This window comes from Phycodurus eques, chromosome 18 (assembly GCF_024500275.1).
Source record: "Phycodurus eques isolate BA_2022a chromosome 18, UOR_Pequ_1.1, whole genome shotgun sequence".
Taxonomy (NCBI): Eukaryota; Metazoa; Chordata; class Actinopteri; order Syngnathiformes; family Syngnathidae; genus Phycodurus; species Phycodurus eques.
In genome coordinates, this window is record NC_084542.1 from 2098414 (window position 1) to 2113125 (window position 14712).

Below are 14712 nucleotides of genomic sequence, written 5' to 3' on the forward strand. Positions count from 1 at the left end.
AATATGCCATCGAGTCAAGGAGCAGAGGTGGGGAGAGTAGCCAAATATTGTAATTCAGTACTGTTACTTTAGAAAAATATGACTCAAGTAAAAGTGAAAAGTAGTCCCCCAAATTATTACTTGACTAAGGGTAAGAAAGAACTCTGGGGAAAAACAAGTCCTGAGTAACTAGTTAGTCACTTCTGTTTTTTTTTAGTTTTTTTTTATAATAATATATACATAAACTTGCATGTGATTGACTTGGACTGCACATTTAACATGTTCTGTTTCGAACTGTTCTTTTACCTGGTTAAATAAAGTTTAAATCAAAATAAATCTGCTCGCACAATGATTCACTCTCTCTTATAACTGGCATGTATGTGTGTTCAGACGTAACACCACATTCAAACTCATGTTCAATGGGAGTCCACAAACGCCACCATTGTTGTCATATGCACAGCCAAAACAACAGCAAAAACATCTGCAACTTACCGCAAGGTGTTTTCTCAAGTTAGAAGTGGGCTGAAATGTCCACGTTTGGGCAGCGACAAAACTATCCTGCATGTTAAAGCTGCTGTTTTTCGTAGTCTGTAATGTAAACACGAGTGGCTCGCAGCTGTCACGACTCACTTTGATTGGCCCACAAAGCCCAATGTAAGACTTTGTGTGCATACTTGACTTTCTTGTGTCATCTGATTGGTGAACTTGAGTCAAACCTCACTGTGGATTAGAGCACCGGCGTCCAATGCGGAAGTCAAAAAACAGTCTAAAAATATATCTCGCACACAATTAATGGTCATAGAAAGTAGCGAGTGGCATGTAGATTATTGTAACTGAGTAAAAGTACCGTTTCTTCTTAACATAAACAAAAAAGTATGATTCATTAAAGACAAATTCCTTGTGTGTTTTTTGGAAATACTTGACAAATAAAGAGGATTCTGATTCTGATTGAGTAAATGTAACGGAGTAAATGTAGCGCGTTCCTACCCACCTCTGTCAAAGAGACATGAAACCTTTTCGAGACGGGTGCACGTGCAGTGTGGAGTCACCTCCATACCTCTCTGCTCACATAGTGAGATTGTAGTTTTCAAATAATATGGACTAGTCCCGGGTACGTCGCATTATTATGCAAGTGTATCCGTAAATTGGCTAATGTTAGCTAGCTACGTTAGCTGAATAAATAAGATCCAGTCACAGGTACGTGTTTTAGCTAATGTTAGCATGCCACGTAAGCTGAATAAATAAGAAAAAGGAGTCACGGGTAAATGTTTTCATGTGCGTGAACAGAGAGGTTTGGAGGTGACTCCAAACCGCACGTGTACACTCTTGGACTTTACATATTTGATTAATAATAAAATAAAACATCACACCGATCAGCGAGTTTAAAAAAACGATAACCGATCACCGATCCGATCACACGATAGAGGAATGTGTCTATTTAAATGACCTGTTCATTTACTGTATATACCCGTGTACTTAATTGCTAGAAAAAAAAAACGGTCGGGCAAGGGTATCAACAGCAGTAAATGACAGAAACATGAGAGCTGCGAAGAAACACACAAAGACAACAGTCAGTGGCATCACTGCCAACCTCCACAGAGCAGGGGTGAAGGTATCACAATCCACTGTTCGAAGAAGACTTTGAGAGAAGAAATACACAGGCCATACCACAAGATGAAAACCACTCAATCAGCAAAAAGAATCGGAAGGCCAGACTGGATTTTGCAAAGAGGTCGCCACAAAAGTTTTGGAACAAGGTTTTACGGACGGTTGAGACCAATGTTAACCTCTACCAAAGTGATGGAAAGGCCAAAGTATGGAGAAAGAAAGGATCTGCTTATGATCCGAAACACACAAGCTCATCTGTGAAGCACGGTGGAGTTAATGTTATGGCTGCTTCTGGAATGGGCTCACCTCATCTTTATTGATGATGTAATTCCTGATGGTAGCAGCAGAATGAATTTTTAAGTCTACAAAACAAGTGGTCCTCAACCCCGGTACCGGGCCGTGAGGCAGTTTTTTACCGGGCCCCAGAGAAAGAATGACCGATTTATATAATCTCCATTGTATTGCGTTTCGCGTGTCAATGTGTTTATTTTGAAAATTGACCGGCTCTTCAGTGCCGCAACAGCCGCGCGTCTCAATTGACACGTCAAGACAGAAAGAACACTTCAGTTTCCTTTCCCAGCCAACTTGCTCACGGCGGCGGCAAAGCTCAAAGAACGGATCATTTCATAAACTGATTCAGTTCATTAGGTTCACTGAAAAGATGTATTCTTTTGAACGAACGTTCGCAAACGAAACAACGCTAGACACATGAAACGTTACTAAAAATAAGGCTGCAAACTAGCAAAAATTAGTAAAAAAAATAAATAAATGTCTTTAGAGAGCTTCTTTTCTAAAGGAAAAATGAGGAGCCAAAAGCAGAGTTTATGACCTCAAAGAAAAAGAAACGGGTAACTCTTACACACTATGTGGCGAGAAGCTAGCCAACGAGACGTGGCAAGCATGCACCCTGGACTAAAATTTTGAAAGAACATTTTCCAACATCCTATATTGTGAAGCAGGCTTTTCTGTAGTGACAGCAACGAAGACAAAATTACGGAGCAGACTGGACATAAGGAACAAGCCCAGGGCTCACACTGACTCTGAATGGTGAGTGGTTGTAATTAACATTCAACATTGTATGACAATTTACAGAAAAATGCATCCAATGTAATCGGAAGACGCTTCGTCGTGGAACAAGACAATGACCCAAAACACACAACTTCATCGGGGGGAAACCCAATAGAGCATGCATTTTACCTCCTGAAGAGCAGACTGATGGGAGAAACTCCCAGAAATAAAAATAATAATAATAAAAAAAGAGCGAAAAGAGGCTCCAGGAAAGGCCTGGAAAAGCATTTCAAATGAAGAATGCAAGAGTCTGGTGAAGTCAATGGGTCGCCGGTTTGATGTAGTTATTGCAAGTAAGGGTTATGCCACCAAATATCAAACGTTATTCACTTTAAGTTAATTTAATCATGTTCGTTCCAGTACCTTTGCTCACTTGAAAAGTGGGTGGCTTCAAACAAAAGGTGCTCTTGTCCTGAGTTATTTAACACATCTAGATGTAAATACCATGAAATAAAAGCTGGAATTCTGAAACCTTTGTCTCATATTCATCTTTTGATCTAAAAACCCAAAGGTCTTCAGTATAAAACAAAAACAAAGGAATTGACCTTACCGTTCCAATAATTTTGGACGGGACTGTATGACAATATTAGCCCTATTTTATGGACAAGTAACTGTAAAACATGCATATTGTTCTCTCTCTCTCTCTCTCTCTCTCTCTCACATGCACACACACACACGCACACACGCACATGCACACTTTATCTATACTTCTGGTCAGCAAAAAGCTTCTTTATTGAGTCATTTTAGTGGATAAAGCAAATAATGTTTCTGTAAGGCCCATGCATGTTTTTTTGTTTTTGTTTTTTTTCCCCACTTAAAAATTTTAATGGTGGCAGGTGTGTGTGTGTGGACTTCCATTCGCCCTGAATCTGAATGTGATCTGAGACTTCTGAACACAAGCCACATGCCAGTTATAAGAGGAAGTGCATCCTTGTGCAACCCGATTTATTTGTATTTCTTGAAACTTTAGTTACCAGGTATAAAAGACTAGTTAAAACTTAACATCTCTTTAGCAGTGGTGCTGCAGTTAAACGTCCAGCCAAATCGATCACATTTAAGTTGAATTCAGTTGTTTCTTTTCACCTCCCCTCTCAAAAAGATACAAAAATAAATCAGTTGAGTTGTCCAAATTAAAGGTCAAATTCATGTGGGACAAAAGTTTGAAAATGATTTATCTTGGTCAAAATTATTTTACAACACAAAAACCTGGCCTTTGAACAGGGGTGTGTAGACTTTTTCTTTTATCCACTTCAGCCTTGTTCCTGTTTTTGTAATCTGTCTGGTGAGCGCACAGTATTGTGCTGTTTAACAAGAGGAAACGATATGGGATAAGACCATTGTTGGAGCTGAATTTAACTTGTATGTATATTTCCAAAATGTTATTTATTTTATTTCTGCGAAAAATAAAACAGAAGTTACTCACCAGTTACTCAGGACTTGAGTAGTTTTTTTTTTTTTTTTTTTTCCCCCCCCCACTGAGTACTTTCTTACTCAAGTAATTATTTGGAGGACTACTTTTTTACTTTGGCTTGAGTCATATTCTAAACTGACAGTACTCTTACTTGAGTACAATATTTGACTACTCTACCCGCCTCTGCTTGAAAGGTGGCATCGAGGCTCCTTCCCTGAGCATTTTGTAGAATTCGAACGACCTATCCTCTAAGTACTTCCTAAGCAAAGACAAGAATCCGAAGTGGGCCTCTGTCTCGGCGTGCATATGAAGAGCTCTCCCTGCCCGTTGTCATGAATGCGTTTTGCGTCTCGTCCACATACGTGTCATACCCAGCAGCAGAGACAAGTTGAGCTCCTTTCCTTGAGCTCTCTGGGCCAGGATGCTGCGGAGAGCCTGAAGGTCCAATAGGCACAGGGACAGCTCCTTAAAGAGTCGGCCCACTTGTGGCATCTCCGCATTCGACAGAGTATGGTCCTGCAGCCAGTTATCCACCTGTGCCTGCTTCTCAATGACAGACATATGGAACACGTGTGCAGCTAGCGCTGGTCTCAAATCCTCTGTTAAGCTTGTAGTATGTGATATAGATTAGTAATAAAGCTACTGTTGGTGTATTTACTAAACTTTTAATATAACTAAAATAAATGAAAAGTTGCAAAGAAGTGTCTAAACAAAACATTGCCATTGTATCAAGAAGCAACAACTTGTCCCCAATGTTTTCTAGGCCAAGACGCGTTCTTCCTGGTAAAGACATGAAATAAACTACAAGTATTTGAATTGATACCTGTGACACGGTTGGAGATTCAATGGATGGACCTTCGTGGTTGTCAGGAGGACAAATCTGTTGTGAAAGGCTTCTTCCTTTTTGTAGTCTTGTACTGGTCACCTATCAATGTACAGTTTGCAGTGAGCATGATTATAATCATAATTACTGTATTTCTTATATAGGAAGACGAAGAAGAATAGATCACTTGGCCGATAAAATGATTGAAATAATACAATGGACCCTCGCTATCACAAGGGATATACAACGTACGCCAAGCCCTGCTGCGAATAGCGAAAATCTGCAAGATGTCCCAAGACAGAAAGCAAAGCAATACGTTTATTGTTTTGGCCTCAGCACAAAAACAGCAAATGTGTGTTTTTCAGCAAATAAAGGATAGCTTAATATACTGAATATGTGATTTGCAAACAGGACCATCTATATAGAAGGGTTCATTGTACACAGTTTTTGGAACCTGAGTTTTTACTACCAGAGGTGGGTAGTAGACTTTACGCCGATCTGATCGGTGTTATCGGTATCGGCCGATAATTAGTATTTTATGCTGATCGGCTGATCGGCTTTCATGTCATACGTCGCCGATTCGATCAATGACGTCATCGATCGGCTCCGCACAAGACATTTAATGCCACATCTTCGTCGTGTATGAATCCAAAAGCTAGTTTATTTTCAGCCTTGTCAAGTGTCTTGTTGCGCAGTACTGGAACTATCTGACGGCCAATCAAGTTTTTTCAATCTTGTCGGTGAAAAAACACGTCGGTGTGGGACTATTTTGCGGTGTCTTAGACAAACAACACGTTAAGTTATTTGCAGTCTGTAGTCAACTGAATTATGTCTTGGGGAACGTCATCTAAATGCTTCAAGACGAGGAGCATGCCGTGTTCAAGCAACGCAGCGTGGGGGGAAAAAAAGTGTGTTCTCCACCGTTTTCATCACACAGTCTTTAATAAATTCACCCTCAGTAAAAGGTTTGCAGTGCTTGGCAATCAGCGTTGCCACCTCATAGCTTGCCTTTGTTGCATTTTCATTTGACTCACTGGCTCTTGTGAAAAAGTGTTGCTGTGCCGTTAAACCAGCTTCCAGTTGCTTCAATTTTTCACTCCGTTCGTTCCCAGTTAGCTTGTCGTAATTAGCGTGTTCCGTCTGGTAGTGCCTCTTTATATTGAACTCCTTGAACACAGCCACGGTCTCTTGGCAAATTAGGCAGACGCAGTTGTTTCTAAACTCAGTGAAAAAATATTCAGACTTCCATTTGTCCTGGAAACGTCGGCCCTCGCTATCAACTTTCCTTTTCTTACTTCTAGTTGCCATTTTAGAAATGGGCAAAAAACAGATCATGCGCAAAACGGCCCCGCGAGAGTTCAGCCACAAGTTCACTGCCATCCTGTGGTGAAATATAAAATTGCGCGTGTATTTTGTACTGCCGGGCCGCATATTATTGGTTTTATGACAGAGGCTTCGGGCCAGTGGAAATATGAACACGGGCCGGATTTGGCCCGGGGGCCGGACTTTGGGCATGTCTGCTCTAAATCAACAAAGACACAATGTAGCTCCTTCTGACCTTCTCTGTACTTTTCCATCAACATCCTCAAGGCAAATAATGCATCTGTGGTACTCTTTCTAGGCATGAAACCATACTGTTGCTCGCAAATACTCACTTCTGTCCTGAGTCTCGCCTCCACTACTCTTTCCCGTAACTTTATTGTGTGGCTCATCAATTTTATTCGTCTATTGTTCCCACAGCTCTGCACATCACCCTTGTTCTTAAAAATGGGCACCAGCACACTTTTCCTCCATTCCTCAGGCATCTTCTCACGCGCTAGAATTCTATTGAGCAAGCTGGTCAAAAACTCCACAGCCGCCTCTCCTAGATGCTTCCATACCTCCACAGGAATGTCTTCAGGACCAACTGCCTTTCTATGTTTCATCCTCTTTAATGCCTTTCTAACTTCCCCCTTACTAATCATTGCCACTTCCTGGTCCACCACACGTGCCTCTTCTCCTCTCCCTTCTCTGTCATTTTCCTCATTCATCAACTCCTCGAAGTATTCTTTCCATCTATCTAGCACACTACTGGCACCAGTCAACATATTTCCATCTCTATCCTTAATCACCCTAACCTGCTGCACATCCTTCCCATCTCTATCCCTCTGTCTGGCCAACCTGTATAGATCCTTTTCTCCTTCTTTAGTGTCCAACCTGTCATACATCTCATCATATGCCTCGTTTGGCCTTTGCCACCTCTACCTTTGCTCTATGTCGCATCTCAATGTATTCCTTTCACCTCTCCTCGGTCTTCTCAGTGTCCCACTTCTTCTTAGCTAACCTTTTTCCTTGTATGATTTCCTGTACTGTGAGGTTCCACCACCAAGTCTCCTTCTCTCCTTTCCTTCCCGAAGATACACCAAGTACTCTCCTGCCTGCCTCTCTGATCACCTTGGCTGCAGTGGTCCAGTCTTCTGGAAGCTCCTCCTGTCCACCGAGAGCCTGCCTCACCTCTTCCCGAAAAGCTGCAAAACAATCGTCCTGTCTCAGCTTCCACCACATGGTTCTCTGCTCTGCCTTTGTCTTCCTAATCTTCCTCCCCACCACCTTATCACCATCGTCCTCTTACACACCACCATCCTATGCTGTCGAGCCACACTCTCCCCTACCACTACCTTACAGTCGGTAACCTCCTTCATATTACATCTTCTGCACAAGATGTAATCCACCTGCATGCTTCTATCTCCGCTCTTGTATGTTCCTGCCTCTTCTGGATAAAAGTGTTCACTCCAGCCATTTGCATCCTTTTTGCAAAGTCTACCACCATCTGTCCCTCCAAGTTCCTTTCCAAGATGCCGTACTTACCCATCACTTCCTCATCACCCCTATTTCCTTCACCAACATGTCCTGTCATGGTCTGTGTTTTGGTTTGGGTTGTGTTTAGTTTTGTTCCATATTTTCCTGTGTTCCATGTTTGTCGTGTGCTCTTTAGGTTGTTGTGTCCACCTGTTCTCGTCTCTCTCTCGTCTACCTTGTGTCGCCCAATCAGCTCTCTCCAGCCACTCGTGTCTTGTCCAGGTGTTCTTCGTTGTCTCGTCAATCTGTTTATATTTAGTTCCCTGGTTTCTTTCAGTTCTTGTCGGTTCATTGTCGTTGGCACGTCTTTGCCATGTCATAGTCGCCAGTTGTCGTCGTCATTGTGGTATGTCATTGTCCCTATCTGTTCCACGTCTTTCTCACAGGTCTTAGTTTGTTTCCAGTTTTAGATATTCTAGTGTTTCTTTGTTACTTTGGTTTGGTTGTTATCTGTTATGGGACTTCGTTTAGTTTTGCTTTATCCAATATCTTTGTTTGCTCTTTTTTGAAAGATTAAATATTATTTTTTGGAGACTCCCGCACTCCTGCCTTGCCTCCCTGCTTCCCTGCACTTGGGTCCTCCATGTTCTTGCCTTGCGTTCCTCGCCTTCGACCAAACCCGAATTGTGAGAGAATGAACTGACCAGAACAGGACCCAGCGGGAAGAACATGACGTCACCCTGGACATCACCAAACTGCCTCCTACCGTCCTCAGCCTGCCAACCATACCTACTCTCCTCCAGTAAGCCCTGTCGTTCAGTCTTTTCTGTCCTTTTCATCTGTGCCCCCCACTTGTCCGAGTTATTCACCATGCCCTACTATTTTACATCCACGTTTCTTTACATTCTGATTTTCTGATTGTGAAGATGGCCCCGATTTAGTTAACCTCCTGTCTGATTCTGACTCTCACACAGATTTAGATTTTTCTGGTTCCTTCCCTAGTTTATTCTGTCCTTGTCAGTTTTTGTCACGTCTCCCCATTTCCAACCCCAGTGAGTCCAAATCCTTTCCCTCTGACCTTTTATTGGGCACCCGTTTGGCCATCTACCCGGGACCGCAGCGTGGTGTCCAACAAAGGCGCCCAAGTAAAGCTCAAATTTTGCCCTCTCGTTTTTTTCCCCCTGTTCCCAAGTCACTTAATTTTTCACCCGTTCCCACACGATCCACGGCTCCAATTAAGTCACGTCTATTCAAACCTGCCTCCAAGCCACCATGTTCAGTACCAGCCATTTTTCCTAGTTCACCTTCCCGAGTCCCTGTGCACTCTGCCCCTCCCGTACCCGCTACTCCCAAAACTCAATGGCGGCAGGTTGAGGAAGCGACGGCAGGCTCCCGTTCCTGCTCCTCTGCAGCTGCAGCAGGGTCCCGTTCCTGCTCCTCGGCAGCTGCGCCAGGCTCCAGCTCCTCAGCAGCCGCGCAAGGCTCCCATTCCTGCTCCTTGGCAGCCGTGCCAGGCTCCCGTCTCGGCTCCGGAGGCGCTCGTCCAGTGGCCGCCACCCGTCTCGGGTCCGGCGGCGCTCGTCCAGCGACCGCCACCCGTCCAGGCTCCGGGGGCGCTCTTCCAGCGGCCGTCTCCCAACCTCGCTGCGGCGGCGCTCTTCCAGTGGCCCCCACCAGTCCCGGCGGCGCTCGTCCAGCGGCCCCCACCAGTCCCGGCGGCGCTCGTCCAGCGGCCGCCACCCGAGCTCGCTCCGGCGGCGCTCATCCAGCGGCCACCACCTGACCTTGCTGCGGTGACGCTCGTCCAGCGGCCGCCACCCAACCCTATTGCCTGGCCACTGCATTACCATTGGGTTCGGCACCGTGGCCGTCCGCCTGAATGGCTCTGTAAAGACCCTGGTGCTTGACGTCCTGGACGACCTCCTGAACCGCTCAGCCAAGCACCTCACCTCGGGTGGCCTGGATGGCCACCAGACTGACCTGAGGGGTGGACCGTGTAATGACCGTGTAAGGACCTGATCGTGTAAATCCTAGTGGGTAGCAACGTGCTACATTTACTCCGTTACATTTACTCAAGTAACATTTAGGATACATTTTACTTGTCAAAGTAGTTTGAATATATCATACTTTTTACTTAAATATTTGTTAAGATGAAGCAGTACATTTACTCCGATACAATGATATACATGTCGCTCGTTACTTTTCTTAATCAATCAATGTGTGAGCGATCTATGTTTAGACTTTGACTTCCACTTCCGTGTCAGGCACTGTTTGCACCAATCTAATGTTACCACTGGTGTCATTTGACCCCTGTTCACCAAATCAAACGGTGCAAGGCGGACACATGACCGCACGCCAATCAAAGGGCCTCATGTTGGGGCGGAGGTTTGTGTTTACATTACATAAACTACGGGAAAAAAAATTTAAATACAAAAACAGCTTTGTCATGCAGTGTAGTCTTCTGTTTGGCCAAACTTAGATATTTCATCCCACTGTTAACTTGGTAAAACACCTTGCCGTAAATTGCAGCTGTTGTTGTTGTTTTGTCTTAAATATGCATCTTTTGGGGTACGTTCTGTAATCTCTCGTTCGCACACGCACGCATGCATGCAGGCACACACTTTATCATTACGTCTGGTTTTCTCCGGGTACTCCCGGTTTCCTCCCACAATCCAAAAACATGCATGGTAGGTTGATTGAAGACTCTAAATTGCCCATAGGTGCGAATGGTTGTTTGTTTATATGTGCCCCTCAATTGGCTGGCAACCAGTTCAGGGTGTACCCTGCCTCTCGCCCGAAGACAGCTGGCATAGGCTCCAGCACGCCCGCGACCGTAGTGAGGATAAGCGGTACAGAAAATGGATGGATGGGTTTGTGTGGATTCCCATTGAACATAAATTTGAATGTGACTGGTTACTCCTGAACACAGCCGCATCACAGTTATAAGAGGGAGTGTATCCTTGTTCAATCAGATTTATTTTTTACATTTAATTTCCCCTTGATTTAACCAGGTAAAAGACCAGTTGAGACAGAACATCTCTTTAGCAATGGTGACCTGGTCAAGAAGGTAGCAATTTAAACAAGTCCAAGTCAAGCATTTATAAGATTATTTCAGTTGTTTATTGTCACCTCCCATCTCAAAAAGATAACATTTTAAAAAATGGTTGTGCAAATTCTAGGTAACATTAATGTTGGAAAAAGTTATAAAATGATTTATTTTGGCCAAATTTCTTTACATAAAAAAACCTGGCATTTGAACAGGGATGTATAGACGTTTTATATCTACTGCAGCCTTGCTCCTGTTTTTGTAATCTCTGCCTGGTGATCCTATTGTGCTCTTTAACAAGTGGGAACAAAATAGTGTAAGACCATTTCTTGGAGCTACATTTGCCTTAATTTGCTAGTTCACAAACATTGTATTCATCATTTGTTATTTCATAAAGATTTTATTCATTACTTTTTAGGTAAAGTGATATTGTTCACCAACAACTGAATTTGTACATTCATCCATCCATCCATTTTCTGTACCGCTTATCCTCTCACTAGGGTCGCGGGCGTGCTGGAGCCTATCCCAGCTATCTTTGGGCGAGAGGCGGGGTACACCCTGAACTGGTCGCCAGACAATCACAGGGCACATACAAACAGACAACCATTCGCGCGCACATTCACGTCTACGAGCAATTTAGAGTCTTCAATCAACCTACCATGCATGCTTTTGGGATGTGGGAGGAAACCGGAGTGCCCGGAGAAAACCCACGCAAGCACGGGGAGAACATGCAAACTCCGCACAGGCCCGGGATTTGTGGCCCGGTCCTCAGAACTGTGAGGCAGATTTGCTAACCAGTCAACCATCGTGCCGCCTGTACATTCATTTATTTAATAATTTTTATTTTATTTGACGATCATGCTCGGATGTAAGTTACTCAACAGTTACTCAGTACTTGAGTAGTTTTTTTCACCGAGTACTTTATTACTCAAATAATTATTTGGTGGGCTACCTTTCACTTTTGCTTGAGTCATTTTATTCTGAAGTAACAGTACTTTTACTCCAGTATAATATTTTTTTAGTACTAGTACTACTCTACCCACCTCTGTTGTAGGATGTAGAGTTAAACGAATCAAGTCATATGCTATTTTATTATGATTTGAGAGTTTGAGTAGCACACCTTCAGTTGTGAGCTGAGTCTCTCAATCTGTACTTTCTGATGTTCAATTAGCTGATGGGGAGCAAAGAGAACACGTTAATGACTGTTTAATAACCACATTTACTATACGTGTGCCTGTATTTGAGCATTGATGTGCTCGGCTCCAAACTGTACCTTACTGCTGTGGTCTTGTTTCTCCAGGAGGTGAGAGTTTTCCACCTCAAGATGCTTCAGGTCCAACCTCACTCCATCCTGAAAACACCTCTGCACCTTCTGCTGCAACCTGTACACAACAAAATGGGAACCACGGATAGGAACAGGTGTTAGCAGAGAGATTTGGGTATCAAATTCAAAATTAAGTGACTAAGACTATAGTTGTGTTCAAACAATAATAATAGCGTGTTTAAAAAAAAAAAAAGTGAGTGAAGCTTTAAATCCTTATAATGGCTTTTACTTCAAAGACAGAAAATGCATTGGGAACACTGTGCGTTATATACCAAACCATGAAGAAAATGTATACCAGTTATTCCTTAACATCAAGTGAAGAAAAGATAATATTAAACTGTCCAAAAAAAGCAGTATCTGCATTTATAAAACATTTACTATATGACGGAAGAAGCTTGAAAATGTTGCTCTCGTTTGAATCACTGAACTAATATTTCCTTGTATGACCCGTTTCTGAAAACTGCTTGACAACTGTGTAACATGGAGTGGACCAACTTCTGGCAACTGTTGATTTCCAGCCAAAGATGACTGGAATGCATTGGAAGCATTTGTTTGTTTTTTTACTTTACACAGTAAATGTTTGAATTTGTAAAGAAAAATGCACATGCTGCTATTTTTTTGAACAGCTTTACATTTTTTGTACTGTACATGCAAAGGCATTTTATTTATTTGTAGCAAAGCCACATTAACAAAAATAAATGAACAAACAAACTTGAATAAAAGTACATCTGAGGCAGTTCCTGTTATGCAATGTCCAATCCTGTTGTGCAATGAGGAGTCACCCTCTGTTAATCTCAGAGCCAAAAATTCTAAGAGTACTGTTACTTAAGAATAATATGACTAAAGTAAAAATAAAAAGTAGACCTGCAAATAATTACTTGTGTTGGAGTAGTGAAAAAAAGTAACTTGTGATTTTTTTTTTTTTTTTTTAAATCAGCCCCTTGTTTGTTCTTCTAGGGTGAAATGTCGAAATTTTTCGGCAGGCACAGATTACAGTGCATGACATAGCTGTTCTTTTTATGAGTATGTGTCAAACTCAAGGCCGGGGTCCAGATCCGGTCTGCCACATCATTTTATGTGGCTCCCGAAAGCAAATCATGTGTGTCTACTTCCGTGATTCTTGCTCAAATCTGTGCCAAAATTTCAAAGTGTCATATGTAATAAACAATAACTGAGATATTGCAAGCATTTGTTGTTACCATAACCCTTTTTACAGTAACTTGAACAATAGGTGCACAAACTATTGTGCTTGACTCCTGATTTCAAAACGAGTTATCTATTAATCTGTTGTGCATACATAATAATATAATGAGGCGGTTAACCACATGGTTTCACAGTCCTAACGGGCCATCTGAGGGGAACTGTAACGACAATGTGGCCCGTGACAAAAGTAGGATTGACTCCTCTGCTGTAAAGGAGGAAATTTCTGCCATAAATGTAAGAGTACAGTGGTGCCTTGAGATACGAGTTTAATTCATTATGTGACCAAGCTCGTATCTCAAAACATCTCAAATCATATTTCCCTATTAAAATGAATAGAAATGCAATTCATCTGTTCCAGCCCCCCCAAAACACAACCAACATTTGCTTTTCAATTTCATAAGAAAAAAATTCACTCAACTGTATTTCACTGTATAAAAACACAGTAATAACAGGTGTTACATGCAGTGGGAAGAAAAAGCAGGTGAACCCTTTGGTATTTCTTAATTTTCCGCATAAATTGGTCATAAAATGTAGTTTGATCATCTAAATCACAAGAATAAACAAATAGTCTATACCACACAAATGGGAAAATGTTATTAATTCCCATCCCCAATTCCATTTTCTATACTGCTTAACAATTAGATTCTTTACATTCTTAGATTTTATAATTGAAGAAAAATTATAAATGTGCCGTGGTGTAGGTTCTGTATGCAAGTTCCTGCATTGTAAATGTACCCGCATGTATCTTGCAGCATCCTCCCTGAGCATGCTTCAAGTTATTTAATGACATACCCCACTTGGAGTTTACCATAAAACTAAACGCACAACAGAATTACACAAATTGTGCGTTCCCTTCAAAATAAAAGGCTACAAGCTTAAAACAGGAACTCAAGTTAAAACTTCCACTTTAAACCATTTCACGTAACAAAACAGTCCCAAACAACGATTTTAACAATGCTATTTTAACTTTTAACTGAAAACATTAATTGAATTGGGTTAGTTCCACACGCACTGCCTTTTCGTTACGGTAATGTCTCGTGTATAATCCGCATTATTTTCCCCCAAAAAAATTTTAAAATCAATGGTGGACATTATACATAGGTATAGGGGAAATGAAAAAAACGTTCCCATTTTATAAATGTATCCCGCCATCGAGAGATTTGTAAAAATTGGTACACGTTCATTTCAATATGCCACCGCCACCTAGAGTTTATGAGAAAGGTGTACACATTCATTGTAATATGCCAGCGCCACCTAGAGGTTATGAAAAAGATGTAGCCTCCACTTTCATTCCTATATGACAGGGGTACGTATGACTGAATATGTACAGTTGTCCTTATAAGTTTACATACCCTGGCAAAATTTGTGAATTTTATTTTTTATTTTTATTTTTTTATAAATACGACTGATGACTGAACAACAATCATCATTAATTTCTTTATGGATATGTTTTGTTTGATGATAATGCTTTT

At 42.0% G+C, this 14712-nt stretch overlaps 1 protein-coding gene across 3 annotated transcripts in view; it reads right to left on the bottom strand.

The window, feature by feature from the left end:
* cep85l (centrosomal protein 85, like) overlaps positions 1 to 14712 on the bottom strand; it is a 33296-nt gene that overhangs the window by 3420 nt on the left and 15164 nt on the right. Inside the window, exons 9-12 of one of the 3 annotated variants that reach the window (XM_061705230.1) lie at positions 11987 to 12095; positions 11834 to 11884; positions 4890 to 4991; positions 4438 to 4609 (exon numbers count right to left, since the gene is read on the bottom strand). In XM_061705230.1, coding sequence (XP_061561214.1) covers positions 4438 to 4609; positions 4890 to 4991; positions 11834 to 11884; positions 11987 to 12095 — 434 coding nt within the window. Of the gene's footprint in view, positions 1 to 4428; positions 4610 to 4889; positions 4992 to 9356; positions 9648 to 11833; positions 11885 to 11986; positions 12096 to 14712 lie in introns of those variants that run through there. The other 2 variants (XM_061705229.1, XM_061705231.1) reach the window with 2 other exon arrangements.